The sequence below is a fragment of the Osmerus mordax genome, chromosome 1 (genome assembly GCF_038355195.1).
Source record: "Osmerus mordax isolate fOsmMor3 chromosome 1, fOsmMor3.pri, whole genome shotgun sequence".
Classification (NCBI taxonomy): Eukaryota; Metazoa; Chordata; class Actinopteri; order Osmeriformes; family Osmeridae; genus Osmerus; species Osmerus mordax.
In genome coordinates, this window is record NC_090050.1 from 15911316 (window position 1) to 15925093 (window position 13778).

At 44.5% G+C, this 13778-nt stretch overlaps 1 protein-coding gene across 2 annotated transcripts; it reads left to right on the forward strand.

Annotated features, from left to right (window-relative positions):
• Positions 1 to 3887: 3887 nt before the first annotated feature.
• On the forward strand, positions 3888 to 13205 carry cldn19 (claudin 19). Of its 2 annotated transcripts, none has more exons than XM_067238977.1 (5): positions 3888 to 4714; positions 8813 to 8977; positions 9489 to 9573; positions 9652 to 9798; positions 12253 to 13205. In XM_067238977.1, the coding sequence occupies exons 1-5, from the start codon at positions 4492 to 4494 to the stop codon at positions 12287 to 12289; spliced, it is 657 nt and encodes a 218-aa protein (XP_067095078.1). In that variant the 5' UTR covers positions 3888 to 4491; the 3' UTR covers positions 12290 to 13205. The 2 variants fall into 2 exon arrangements, with proteins under 2 accessions (XP_067095078.1, XP_067095076.1); XM_067238975.1 differs by having other exon boundaries at positions 12813 to 13205.
• Positions 13206 to 13778: the final 573 nt, after the last annotated feature.

Genomic DNA, 13778 nt, shown 5'->3' on the forward strand with positions numbered 1-13778 from the left:
TGGATGAGTGAGGTGAAGAGAGGAATGAAGGAAAAGGGGGAGAATAAATAAAGGAGGGTAGAACGGTCGGAACTGAAGAAGGACAAGATTGTTAATGAGACGTACTGTAGAGGGAGGAGGAGGATGTAACAGTAATGGGAGGTAGGAAGGAGAGAGAAGGAGCAAGAGAAGGAGAGGAAAAGAGCGGTGGTGGGAACAGCACCGGGGTCTTTCCCACATCAGGGGCCACCTCAGAGTGAAGCTGCTTGCGGCTAGATCCAAAATAACTACAGGCAGCCATTTCTTGTTTCACGTTTGGTGGCATATGAAATGTATTTTCTCACTGTAGACACAGAAGGTTTACTAAAGAACCAAGTCAAGAACTGAGAATAGTTATCTCACATCACAGAGAATACATGACTGGGTGTCCATTCTAGTGTGAACAACTATGTGGCACCAGAGCCCCCTGGGAGGTCCTGTGTCGTTGGGAACTCTCGTCTCTCGTTAGCCACTACACGACTCTGGTCTTTGATCAGCTCAGCTGACTCCTAAGCTCAGCTTAGTACTGGAGGGGTCTGGAAAATCTGGGGAGAAGGTGAGGGGAAGGGAGAGAGGGATGGGAAGACGGAGTGAGGTAGGGAGACAGTGGGATGGGGAGAGGGAGGAAGAGGTGAGAGGAGGAAAGAGACGGACGTGTCGAGAGTGTGAGAGTTGAGAGAGCCTACCCAAGAGGTAGAAGAAAGGATGGATGACTAAAGGGCATACAACCACACCTCCGCTTACGTGCAATCTGTCATGAAGTCCATGCCCGGCTCCCGGCTCATACTAGGTCTAGAAGAACTAATAGAGGGCAGTCTATGAAAGTTAGCCACATCTTCGGAGCTTAAATGTTTGTCAGCTAAATTAATAAATGCACATGTATTGTGAATGCACAATTTTTAAAGGCAACAGTGTAGAATGGTTCTGAAAAACGTCGACCGTTTGAAACACAGAGCTTTGCTTATGTATATCTAGCTAAACAGCGAACAGCACTGCTTGACTCTTGAACCAAATTCAAACAGAGAAAAAGGCAACATTACCAAGACAATTAGGACATCAATGAATGAGAAATGCATGACTAATGACTCAGGTCATCTCCTGTAGATGTCTGTGTGAGGCCTGAAGCTCCAGTCAGCACTCCACACTCTGCAAAGCGAGGGGGACCTCTGTTCAATTCCTCAATGAGCCGAGCCAACAGTCTCCTCAGAGCCACTTGAACTTGGCCACTCAGCCGCAGCTCCACCAGAGCACTTCTCTGGACCTCACTCATGCATTATTCACCTCTGCTTGATTACCATTCATCCTAATGTGAGTTCCTGCTCTCATCCACAGTCTGTAGAAAACACTAGCCAAGATTCCAAGGAATAAAACAGCTTAAGTATTTGTTGAAATGTACAAATTGTGATGTGTGTCATTGCATCCCAGTTGAAAACTGTGAAATATGGACCAAACTATCTACATTTATCTTTGGTGCTGAAGAGTTAGTAGAACTTCCACTGTGACAGAGCTTGATCCAGCTCAGCTAGTCCATCACCCTGAAACTCCTGAGCTGCTAACAGTCACCGGACAGACAACAAGATTGGACGGGTCGGCAATGCTACATTAATCCACCCCTATGATGTTTACATGTACACACACACCTTGCAATGACCCTGACAACAGACTAATCTGATAAAGGAGAAATGCGTAAAGTCTGTGTCTGACTGTGCTAACCTCATTTTGTGGTTTCCTGTGTGTGTGTGAATGTTTTCCAATTCCATACTGTTTCATTTAAGAGAACTAAACCTCCAATACATATTCTTAAGAGGAAAGGCGCCGCATCAATCTTTGGATACAGTATCATTATACATCCATGATGGCCTATAGTGAGTTGTTCATCTGATGGTATTGCTTTGTTATGTGTTTGCCTAATTGCTTCCAAATTCGCCAAAATTCATCCAATAGAAAAAAGCAGTGCATAATTCACCCAGCAGCCGTCAGCTTGTCCCCCCCCTCTTTTTTCTTTTCCCTTTCATCTCTATCTTTCCACGTTCTCTCCATTTCCCGAGCTCAGCTGACCCCCGTGATCTGACCACATATTCCCCCAACATCCCTCTGCTAATTAGACACCAGTGAACCTGACCACAGAACACTGGTTACCATGGACACCGGCCTATCCTGGAGGGTCAAGGGTAGAGAAGGGGTGCAGAGGGGGGAGGGGTGAGCAGGGGGTTTAGCTCTATAGGAGAAACTACAGTAAGGCTGGTCAACCATTAACACTACTGATCAGATAGTCGGTCTCCATATATGGATCACAGTTGATCTTCTGACAACGGTCCTTATATGGAGGTTCAAAGACATGGTGTGGAATAAGCGAGATCACATAGATGTTCAGGCTGTGTGTTTTGATGATAAGAGGTGAGAGCTGGGAGGAAAGGGGGGAGGGGAAGAGGTAGAGGTGAAAGAGGCTGCTGGGTTGGGGTGAGCTGAGCTGGAGAAATGTATGGAGGAGTAAGGGAAAAAAGAAACAGGTAGAGAAGAGAATGGAGATTTGTGTTTCCATCCCAGTCCCCCTTATCCGTACGGCCCAGTGACCTGTACTGACACGTAAACATGGAGCGAAACACAGAGGGGGGGTTCTGGGGGGGCTAGAATGTGGGGGGGTTGGATTTTTTTTAATCTGCGTGTGTGTTTGCAAGATTGAATGTGTATATTGGTCAAAAGCGCTGCTCTTCACGATTTAAGAGGTTACTTCCACATTAGCCCATTACAACCAATCCAATGAGGACAGAGCGAGGGTGAGTGTACTTTTTAAAGATGTATTTTGGTGTGGATGCACTACCTGTGTATGTGAGGAGGAGATGTGAGATGTCTCTTAGTGATGTGAAAAAACGGTTGCTCCCCTGACAGCATGTTTCACGGCAATCTAATTGGTTGTGCTGAATTATTGGGTTAGACTGAAGCAAATTGAGGCAAACTGAATCAGGTCCAAAGAGGAAGAGGGGATCCTGTGGGAAACGTTTAGCCAGAAGGACTAGAGAGATAGCGACTTGCGATTAGACAGTCTTGCCCCTCTTGCAAACTAACTGTATATAGAAAGCAGTACCCCTCCTCTCTCGCTTCCCCTCTCTTTCTCTTTCTTTATCTTCTACTTGACCTGTTCAGGTTACCATGGTGATGTAGACCTTTGGTTGGTCAGCCCATCATTTCCAGAGTGGTTGTCTGGGTTTGACACGTCCTTTTGTCTCTGCCTTTGTTCAATTGCTGATTTACAGTTGTTTGTTGCGCTTTACAGCCATGTCCAGTCATGAGGTAGCCTTTACTTAGTCAACAGGAGCATATGCTATACGAGAGAGCCACCAACAAAAACTACTGTGTGAAAAGTTATACTTTGAAATTGTTTATTTGCAATGATAAAGACTTTCTGGTGTTGACAATAGTCCCAAAGTCCAGTTATATTTTAATGTAAGACTGTCATGATTTTGGATTTCTTCGTTTGTGGTGGGATATGATGCTTAGGGTTCTCTCATGACCTGTTTTGCCTCTCTCTCTCTCTCTCTCTCTCTCTCTCTCTCTCTCTCTCTCTCTCTCTCTCTCTCTCTCTCTCTCTCTCTCCTCTCCCTCTCTCTCCCTCTCTCTCTCTTCGTTCTCTCTCTCTCTCTCTTTGTTTTTTCTCCATCCCTCTCCCCCTCTATTTCTTCTACCCCACCCCACCCCTGTCCTCTGTCCCTTTTCCCCCCTCTCCCATCCCAGTGGGTGTTTCTAGATCCCTGAGCTACCCAATCACAGTGCAGTGACCTATCCACTCTATGCCCTGCCTGTCGGGGGCTTTTTGTGTTTGTGAAGTTTTTCTCTTTTTTCCTCTTATCCCTCGTTCAGCGGCAGGAGCTCAGAGCAGACGGAGAAAGTGTGGAGGAAGAAGAAAGAGAGAGTGAGTGAAAGGCAGGAGAAGCCATGCAGAGTGATAGGCAATCTAGCAAGATAGCCTGACGATTAGACCAGAGACAACCAGGACCCAGCATCGTACCCACAGCCAGCAGGCCAAGCCCAGCCCCGGACACACACCATCAACTGTGTGAGAGAGAAGAACACAGGGATACTCTCAGTTGAGAGAGAACGCAGAAAAACTAAGAGAGAGAGAGAGAGAGAGAGAGAGAGAGAGAGAGAGAGAGAGAGAGAAGGGAAACACAAAGGAGAAATAAGGAGAACACCAAAATAGCTAATCACATAACTTCTTGGGACTTACATTTTTTCCTTGGAACCAACAGAGAACTCCTGTGCTTTTCCAGTGCCTATCTGTGCGTGGAAGCAGTGCGCTTCAATATAGCAACAGGTGTTACTGAAGAGGACTGCATTGTCAAGAGAGGACTGAAACAAGAGGATTCTATTCTGATTCAAATAGACAGCTCGATACTGTAACAAGAAGACCAGTTCAAAGAGGGAGAAAGTTGGAGAAAACCCCAGAGGAAGAGAAGGAAGACAAAGCACTACAGGATGGCAAACTCAGGTTTTCAGCTCCTGGGCTACTTCCTGGCACTGGGTGGGTGGATAGGCATCATCTCCACCACGGCTATGCCTCAGTGGAAGCAGTCGTCGTATGCGGGCGATGCCATCATCACAGCTGTGGGTCTGTACGAGGGGCTGTGGATGAGCTGTGCCTCCCAGAGTACAGGACAGGTGCAGTGCAAGGTGTTTGACTCCATGCTGTCTCTGGATGGTGAGTAGCACAGCACGGGGGCTCTGGAGTCCTGTTACATTGAACCCTTTCTGTCTTTTGTCGGTTGGTCTTCCATCCTCTCTACCTTGGTCTGTCACCCACCCATGTTGGTATTCCTGTTGACATTCTCAAATATAGGCTATGCTACTGATTACTACAGTATTTCAATGAGCTCATTACTTTCTGAGTTGCTTCTTTGTGGAAGGGTTCTACAGGAGATGGTCAGACAGCCTTTAGATCAAACAAGATATGCGCCAGTGATTGCTGGGATGTTTTGTGTGTTTGGCACTGTATTCATTCCCAGCACACACAGTTTTTACAAAGTACAGTAGGGGTCTTTCAACAAGTTAACTTGGAATTGTCATATCCATTAGACTGAATCTTCAGTGTGAGTTAGAAATGGAATGCAAAAACAATCCCATAATTCCCTCCTCTGTCTGCGTCACATTAAAATCAGAGGCATAAATCAGATTCAAACTGCTGCTCTGGGCGTGTTTAATTGAAGGATTTCTTTCAACTCACAAACATCATTAATAAGAAAGGGGGGAGAGGGAGCGCGAAAGACAGACAGAGAGACAGAGAGAGAGAGAAAGAAAGAAAAAGAGAGGAATGTGGGGTTCAGACATAAATTAGCCTTGAATATAATGCTGCTGTCATCTCCAATCTGTTTAGTGAGAACTACTGACTCATAATTAATGACACACAGATTATATGCATCCAGAGGGCTATTGTCTTCTGAAACAAGCTCATGTTGGTTTCTAATGAAAGTCTGACTGGTGGGGGGATTTGGTCAGGAGTCATTTAGACAAACTGTTTTTCTTTGTGGTTTTCTAATGAACACTGATGACCATATTAATCCCAGTGACGCATAAAACCCCAAAACAACAAACTCTGCACTTTGCAAATGTTTGCCGACTGTGCAATCCATGATATCAAAACATTTTCTGTGGCTTTTTCTTTGAGGGGTGTGCTGGATCTGGGGTCTCCTCTGGCTCATCCACTAATAAGAACAGCTGTATTGTCCTTGACGATGAATAGGGCTTGTTTAGAAATGAAAAGCCCAGTGTTGAGCAAAACACCAGAGATATTCTCAGAATGCACTCTGTCTTCCCCACACACGCGTATTGTTCCTCTGTAGATTGCTAACATATCCAGAGTGTGTACACAGAATAAAGCAACCACCAAACAGAGCAGAACATAACCCTAAGTACAGATTATTCTGAAAGGGTATCCTCTGAAGTTACAAACAAGGAAATCAACCCAAAACAGTGACCACAAAGCAATCAGTTATGGTGACTTAAACATGATTTGGCTTTCTGAAGGAAATTATTCTCTTTCCATCTATTAAAACACGGCTAAGCCGAACCGTGTTTTACCAGTGGGTCAGGATCTTTCTCAGGTGGTGGACGTGTTTGGAGAGAAGGTTGGAGGGTGGTTCTCCTGTCAGGTGGGGAACCGGTGAACACTCAGTGTCCTGCGGCATACTGTGTTCATCTAACTGGCAGGTTCTAAATGCGTCTCTGGGCCGGGTCAGCCCCTGCAGGTGGGCCTTCATTACCTCTCCTTTCTCCCTGGCTTCACAGCATCACAAGCATGTGATGAGGCCTGATTGCTCACCAGACTGTGCTGTACTGGACGGACGCAGCCAGCCAATGTGCTGGAAAACACTGACTGTGTTTGAGGCTGCTTGGGTGGATACGTCCAAACTCATGTCTCCTTGTCGTGAGTGTTGGGTCCTGGACGTGTCGTTTCTGCGTGGTGGGGAAGGTGAAGCAGACCTGAGAGAGGACATGGACACAGGCTGGCCAGTGGTGCTGAAGGGACAGTTCTACTCCATGTTCCAGTTCAAACGTAGCATCAGAGTGGGATAGTGGCGGTACTGACAAGCTCGCAGTTCTCTGACCTCAGTACTGATCAATGAGAGACTTGTAGAATGACCCTGCCGACATGCTGAGGACCAGGATGTCATGGAATTGTGTGATGTCACTGTACAGAGTCATTCTGTCTTGATGCAAACTTCCAGTTAGACATGTGGCTCATTCATTGTTACCATATATTTATGGGACCTCAGTGTGTCATGTCGATGCATTGAGGCCTTGTCTTGGTGCATTCACTTTCAAAACTACAGAAGGACTTTATCCACTGTGCTGTAAATGAGTTCACATTAAAAGTTTTGCTTACTCACTTTCCATCATGGAATGTTTGGTGGTAGACCGTCTCCAGTGTCAAACCCCCCACCCCATACATCCTCCCCCTCCTCACCTCCTCTGCTCCCCCAGTGGCCTGTTCTTCTGTTTCCAAGGGTGAGGTCACCAGTGGGGATAGTAGCAGAGATGTACTGGCCTGTGGATGGACAGGCCGCCTCCTACTGACACCTATTGTTACTTTCTGTGGGCCTGGGCTCAGACTCAGAGCCCAGCTTTGAGGGGCACACTGTGAGGACGTATGTTTCAGCCCTCCGGTAGTTACTAGTGTCACACCAGTTTATCCCTTTTGGGACAGAAAACGAGAAATAACTTTTTGTGAGTTTTACAACAATGGAACATGTCCACACACACACACACACACATAGCTTGTAACTGGCACTGCCAACCTTGGCAAAGATTAGAGAAGAGTGGGAGAGACAACCCGCCCTCCAGCCCACTCATAGATCCCCTTTCTCTATTCTCCCTTTGTTTTTCTTTCTGCCTATATCACGTGCACATGCAGACACACATACACACTTGACTCTGTTCATCAGGGTGGTGCGATTTAGGGCAGTCCAAACTCTCCACATGCTTAAGAAGTTGGAAGAATAGACATAATGGATGAAAGAAAATAAGATAAAACCTCTTTCTCTTAAAAACCATTCAAATCCCTTCATCAAAGGGACCCCTTCTACTCATAAATCTAACTTCAAAAACGCTCTCCTACCCCTTTCCCATCACAACAGATCCTGAGATGGAACTTTATTACCAAACTATGAATGCCCGTGTGTATTAAAGTCACAATGATAGATGCCTACTTATATTTGCTAGACAGATCTTTGTTCATTAGGTGTTTTAATAAATGTTTTGGGGGAGATTTGCTACTTTTGGGTTAAATTAAGATGTCACTATTAATACATTTCCTATTATTGGACATTGTTTTGGTTATTTTTACTGTACAAACTTTGTCACGATGTAGAAGCTCTGTTCCAGTATTAGTGTTTCTGTTGTCCGGGCTGCTGTGTTTCAGGCAGCGCTGTCTGATCGCCGTGGCGACAGCCCCAGGAAAACAATCCTGCTTTGTGACAAAGCCACACTAATCCCACTGTGTGAAACATGTACAAATGGCCCTCCTACGGCTTGTGTGTAAAAGAAAGAGAGTTGTGTGTTTAATCTCCTCCTACAATATGTATGTGTCTGTATGTGTGTGTATGTGTCTGTATGTGTCTGTATGTGTCTGTATGTGTCTGTATGTGTCTGTATGTGTCTGTATGTGTAAATATGTAAAATGTCCCTCCCCTCCCACTAACCCACTGTGTGGGTTATCCATGGAATTCATTGTGGTGACACCACTGTGGAATGATCCATCACGATCAGGAGAAGGTCTGGAGTAACAGGAGAGCCACACTAGTAGCATTTATCACCCGTGTCTAGGGCCAGGTGACCTCCAGGCTGTGGCTGCAACAACCCCACTATGGGACAGTGGTGGAGCGTTGATTTTCCATGGACATCTTCCATCAGTGTCCAATACTATTGATGTGGTTAACCACCACGAGATGGGCCTTCCATATCCTCTGGTGTACACTGTAACAGCGTCCATATGTCTATGTCGAGTCTACAGTTCATGCAGTGTTTCTGTAGAAGGAAATCCTTTTTGACCTCCTCTTGCCATTAGTTCATTTAGAATGGACCTTTGACTCAAGTTTAATTTCTCCTTATTGCACATCCTTCCTCTCTATTCCCTCTATTTCCACCCCCTGTAATCTCTTGCTTATCTGTGCTCCCCTCCTCGTCCTCCTGCGCTCTCTCTCTCTCTCTCTCTCGCTCTCTCTCTCTCTCTCTCTCTCTCTCTCTCTCTCTCTCTCTCTCTCTCTCTCTCTCTCTCTCTCTCTCTCTCTCTCTCTCTCTCCAGTGCACATCCAGACGTGCCGAGCGCTGATGGTGGTATCAGTGCTGCTGGGCTTCATCAGCATCATCGTGAGCGTGGTGGGGATGAAGTGCACCAAGGTGGGAGACAACAACCCCTCCACCAAGACCCGCATCGCCGTCTCTGGGGGAGCGCTGTTCCTGCTCGCAGGTGAGACCGCTGTCAGGTGCTGCTACATTACTGTGACTCAAAGACCCAGTCTGCCTCACAAGGTGGCCGCCACTAGACATGCTTCTGAACAGCATAGCACATTATGTTTTGTCTTTCCTTCTATTATCCTTTTTATCTGTCCAATCTGAACTTGCTTAGAAAAACAGGCTCATATCTGGCATTCCTCTGACCAGAGACTCTCACCAGGGGTTGTCTGGGTAATTAGTGGCCCCTGCTGTAAACAGGAAGTGGGGTTTTTGGACACATTAGCTGCTGAACTCAGACGTAATTATTTCTGAGAAAGAAAAGCAGCATCCTCAGAATCATTAGAAAGTGTTTGTTTGTGTGTGTGTGTGTGTGTGTGTACGTGTGCTTTTGGGTGTCCACACTTTTTGTGTGTGAAGAAAGGTAGCTCTGAAAAATGTAGCATGTGTGAAATGTGTAAGAAAAACAATTGGGTATGTGTAATTGCATTGACAGCCTCTCACTTTCTCTCTCTAAATCTCGGCAGGTCTGTGCACGCTGGTCTCTGTATCCTGGTATGCCACTCAGGTGTCCTATCAGTTCTTCAACCCAAACACACCCCTCAACGCCAGGTAAATACACACCCAGACAACAATCATCAGGAGCAGCAAAGTCAAAGCATTCTTCTCATCCCATCTTTCCCTGTGCAGGTATGAGTTTGGGTCTGCTCTGTTTGTGGGATGGGCGGCGGCCAGTCTGACGGTACTTGGCGGCTCTTTCCTGTGCTGCTCCTGCTCTAACGAGGATAGACGAGGGCAGCAATACTACCGCCAATCACAGCCTTCCACAGCAAGGGAGTACGTGTAAACCCCGCCCTCTTCCAGCAGCCACCCAAACAGGGAGTAGAGGACACGCTTGGCTCCACCCTTTTACCCTGATATCACGTGTTTAAAGCTTGACTATTACACAAACATACACACACACACACACACACACACACATTGTCCATCAAGCGTTTTTAAGAAGTTAGAAACTCTTAAGAAAACATTTCTTCTTATGATTGTGCAGAATTATTCATAACTTATTCACGAGAAGAAAAATATCATTGACAAGATTGGGATCTTGCTCGATTATTTTTTATAGCTTTTCTTATGGATGGAAACTTTCATGTGCCTTAAAAACACGAGTTATTCTATTGGATTTTGACAGCTGCTTGAATCTGACCCTAAAACAATATATCCAGCTGCATGCTTGCTCTGTTTTTACACTTTATAAGAGATGCGACAAACCAAACAAATCACTACAAACAGTGGCTTGTACAAAATAGTGTCTGTGTATTTGCACGGTATATAAAAAGACTAACATTCAAGCAAAAGCTATTAAACCTGGACCCGGGGCATCCTAAGTTATTGTTCATTAAAGAGCAAAAGAGGGTTACCAATAGTTAAGCTTGTCTGATATGAACTCCTTATCCACTTAGAATGGCTCAGATTAATGTGGTTTGATTACAGTATATTTATGGGTGTAATCAATAAGTGATTAAACTTGTGAAAACCGACCAAATTTAGCAACACAGCACATGTGAAAGCATTAAAGAGAATCAAGCTTTTGTGTTTCCAAACAGCCCGTCCTGTGCTTCCTGGTTGGAGCTTCATGTGTGGAGCTTTCATGTTTCCAACTGTGGAGCTGTGCCTTTAACAGAGACAGAACTGCAGTATCAGGCCTTTCATAGTCTACTGGTGCAGCTCTATGTGGCCTGGCCTCTTGCCACACCATAGAAACACACAGCATAAATCACCACCTCGCTGACAGACAGGGGCTCCACTCCTTCTGTGGGAAACACAGAGCTTACTCATCCCTAAACATCCTTACCCCCAAACACATCGCTCAACCAGGGAACACAGAAAAGTAAATAGGTTAATAACAGTACAGTACAGTCATTTATTTCAATGATCACTGGGATGTACTGTAAATTCACAGAGGGAAGTTGGTTATGATACAGGTGCCTTATGACAAAGCTCAATGAATGGAACTTAAATGCAGGAGTGGGATTGTGAAAGGTTTGTCTCTGTCCGGGAGGTGGTGGTGCCGTGAGGACAGGATGCATGGTGAAAGCTAACGACCATCTAATCTTTCAGTTTTACTGAGAGATGTGACCATCATCGCACTTTTCATCATGCTCCATTCACAACATTCATGCTGAAGTGTGCACAGTGGCGACAGTCTTATCTATAGTCAGCGAAGGTGAATATCTTCATTGGTTGAACTTTAAATTTCTTAATCTAGCACTGTAAGGTCAGTTTACATAGAACTGATGACCAGTTATTTAGTTCAATTATATTCAATATCCTCCTGTTACCATGCGCTACAATGACAGTTAAGGTAAATGTAGCAATTTTACGTGTTTAAGTGTCGAATTAAAAAGGGTTGAAGAATACAGTTTAAAATAATAAGCTAAAAGGTACAACTGAACAGGCACAGGACTATTGTTGCAAAACCTCCGCACTCCAGTGCCTGTAGAAAGGATGTGATCCTTCCAACAACCCTTCATTCAGACAGAAAGAGTTCCTCATTCTTCTGGGCAGACAACCCATTCACATATTCTCAGAATACTTTCCTGTTCCCCATTTTTTGGTCATTTGGACCCTATTCTTAGTAATGTCTTTGTGAGTGGAGCATTCCATTATACCTTGTGAGGGGGTAGGTAGATTTGAAGGACTTTAATGAATGGGGGGAGTCAAGCCGACTGTCAACAGCAGATGTGCTTTGAGGACCGTTATTCAACCGAACTCGTGGCCCAACCCCTAGAAAGCTTACCCCAAGATAACAAGTGAAATAGCAGTGTTCTGTATCTCCTCTGAACATAAATACACATACCACACACACAATTGATTCCAGACACAATTTCCTGCCATGATAGTAAACACAACAAATTGTTTAATCGTTTATGTGCTACCATTCACCAGATTACCATTGCTTTGCTCCCCATCACTAGCTTGATTTGCAGCAAATATCTTCACGGGGTCACTTTCCATTGAGCTTAATGAATGCCATGCAAACTATTCACACAAATAACACTGCAATGACATGAAGCAAAAATGTATCTCCACACGCTAACAACCTAGCATGTAGCTTGAACTTCTAATTTGCTTGCACTGCACATTCCTACTGCAGCACTTACCATCAGGCTCTCATTCACTCAGTAACACCTCAGAGTTGTTGTGAGAGTCAGTGAGGACTTGATGTGTCTGTCCCCTCCTCTTTGTTAATTCTGTTCTTCTCTGCCTGTCTTCTTGTCTCCTTTAATTCAGGGCAGAGTTGTTGAGTGAGACTAGTTTTCCTGACTGACCAACCCCCCGCCTTTTTTCGAGGACTGTTCGAGTTCCGATCACTGTCTTCCCTTTCCTTGTTTCTTCCTAGGTCCAACCTTTGGACCCCTGTCTCTCTGCTAAAGCACATGTCGCTGCCCCCCCCAACCCAATCCTAAACATGTCTGCTACACCTTATTAGTGTCTCACATTAAAGTTTGGGAAAGCAAAGCTTGCTGCCTGCCGTTTTTCTTACCCACTGAGCCTGTTTGTAAATATGGACTATTAAAGGTTAAGTATAGTTAGGTGGCCCTACACTCTCCCTTTAAGAAAGGAGGTGGGCTCACCTATGACCTGTGAACCCTCTACTAGAAACTCCATCTTGTTCTTCTATCTTTAATTTACTTAGTGCTAAGTGTCAGTTTAAAATTCTCAAATTCTCTGCTTCACTGATATCCTATGATTTCTGGGTTTTGTGAATATGCATTTTTGTTTTGTTTTTGTTATCTGTAAATACAACTGTACATTTACTGAAATATGTTTTTTTCCCTTTTAAATTGCAGACCAAATGTTAAAAGTACCCCACCAGAGAAAAGGGAGCAGTACTTGTAGTATGGGAGAGTCCTCTGCCTTACCATGGTTTAGATCTGGCAACAGACAAGATGTTCTCATTGAGAAAGAAAACCAGACACTCCACTAGACAGAAACTCCCAGTCCCAAACCATGAAAAGATACATATTCACAGATGTTTTGAATTAGTATTACAGCTTTTGTAAAGAAAGAATTATGAAATACAAACATCTTTCATTCTTTTCTCTTTTTTTGTAACTGCCTCGAGTTGTACAGAAGTCAATTTCTTGGTGAAGTGTTATGCAACATGCTTGATGCTTGAAACAGTAATACTTGTATCACTCTATAGACAGTGTTGTTGATAAATTGTTGGAGATACAAATGGATATCTTGTATCTTGTCTGTGTTTTCTCTGGGGGACAGTCATTCAGGGTATGCTCTATAACATGTTAAAGTGCCCAGGGTATATGTCACCTACAGTCTTTCTACTACATATATAATGATCTACTACAGTGCCTTATAACACACGTGTGTGTGCACATGTATGTTTTTGACAATTGTACATTCCATAGTGTCACAAAGCCTGAGTGTATTATAAAAGTTCCCCCTTTTGACAAATGTATCTGTACTCCTCTATCTCTTGCCCTAAATGTATTGTTTATACCAGCTATTGCCAGATATCTGTACACTTTTGCAGTACTGTATGCCTCTTTGACCAACCAAGTGAGATCCCTCAATCTCCCACACTGATGTCAGATGCCACTCTTTCTAGAAGTTGTGTACGTAGCCCGGATTGAGGATTTATCATATATACGTGCATTCTGTTTAGGTCAGTGCCTGCGTGATTTGAATGAGCAAAGTGTTGTACTGTTGATTCTGAGGGTTGTACTGTACAGTGTCTTCAGTACAGTTCCTGTACCAAGGCACAGACAGATTGCTTAGTGTGACTGGTTCAAATG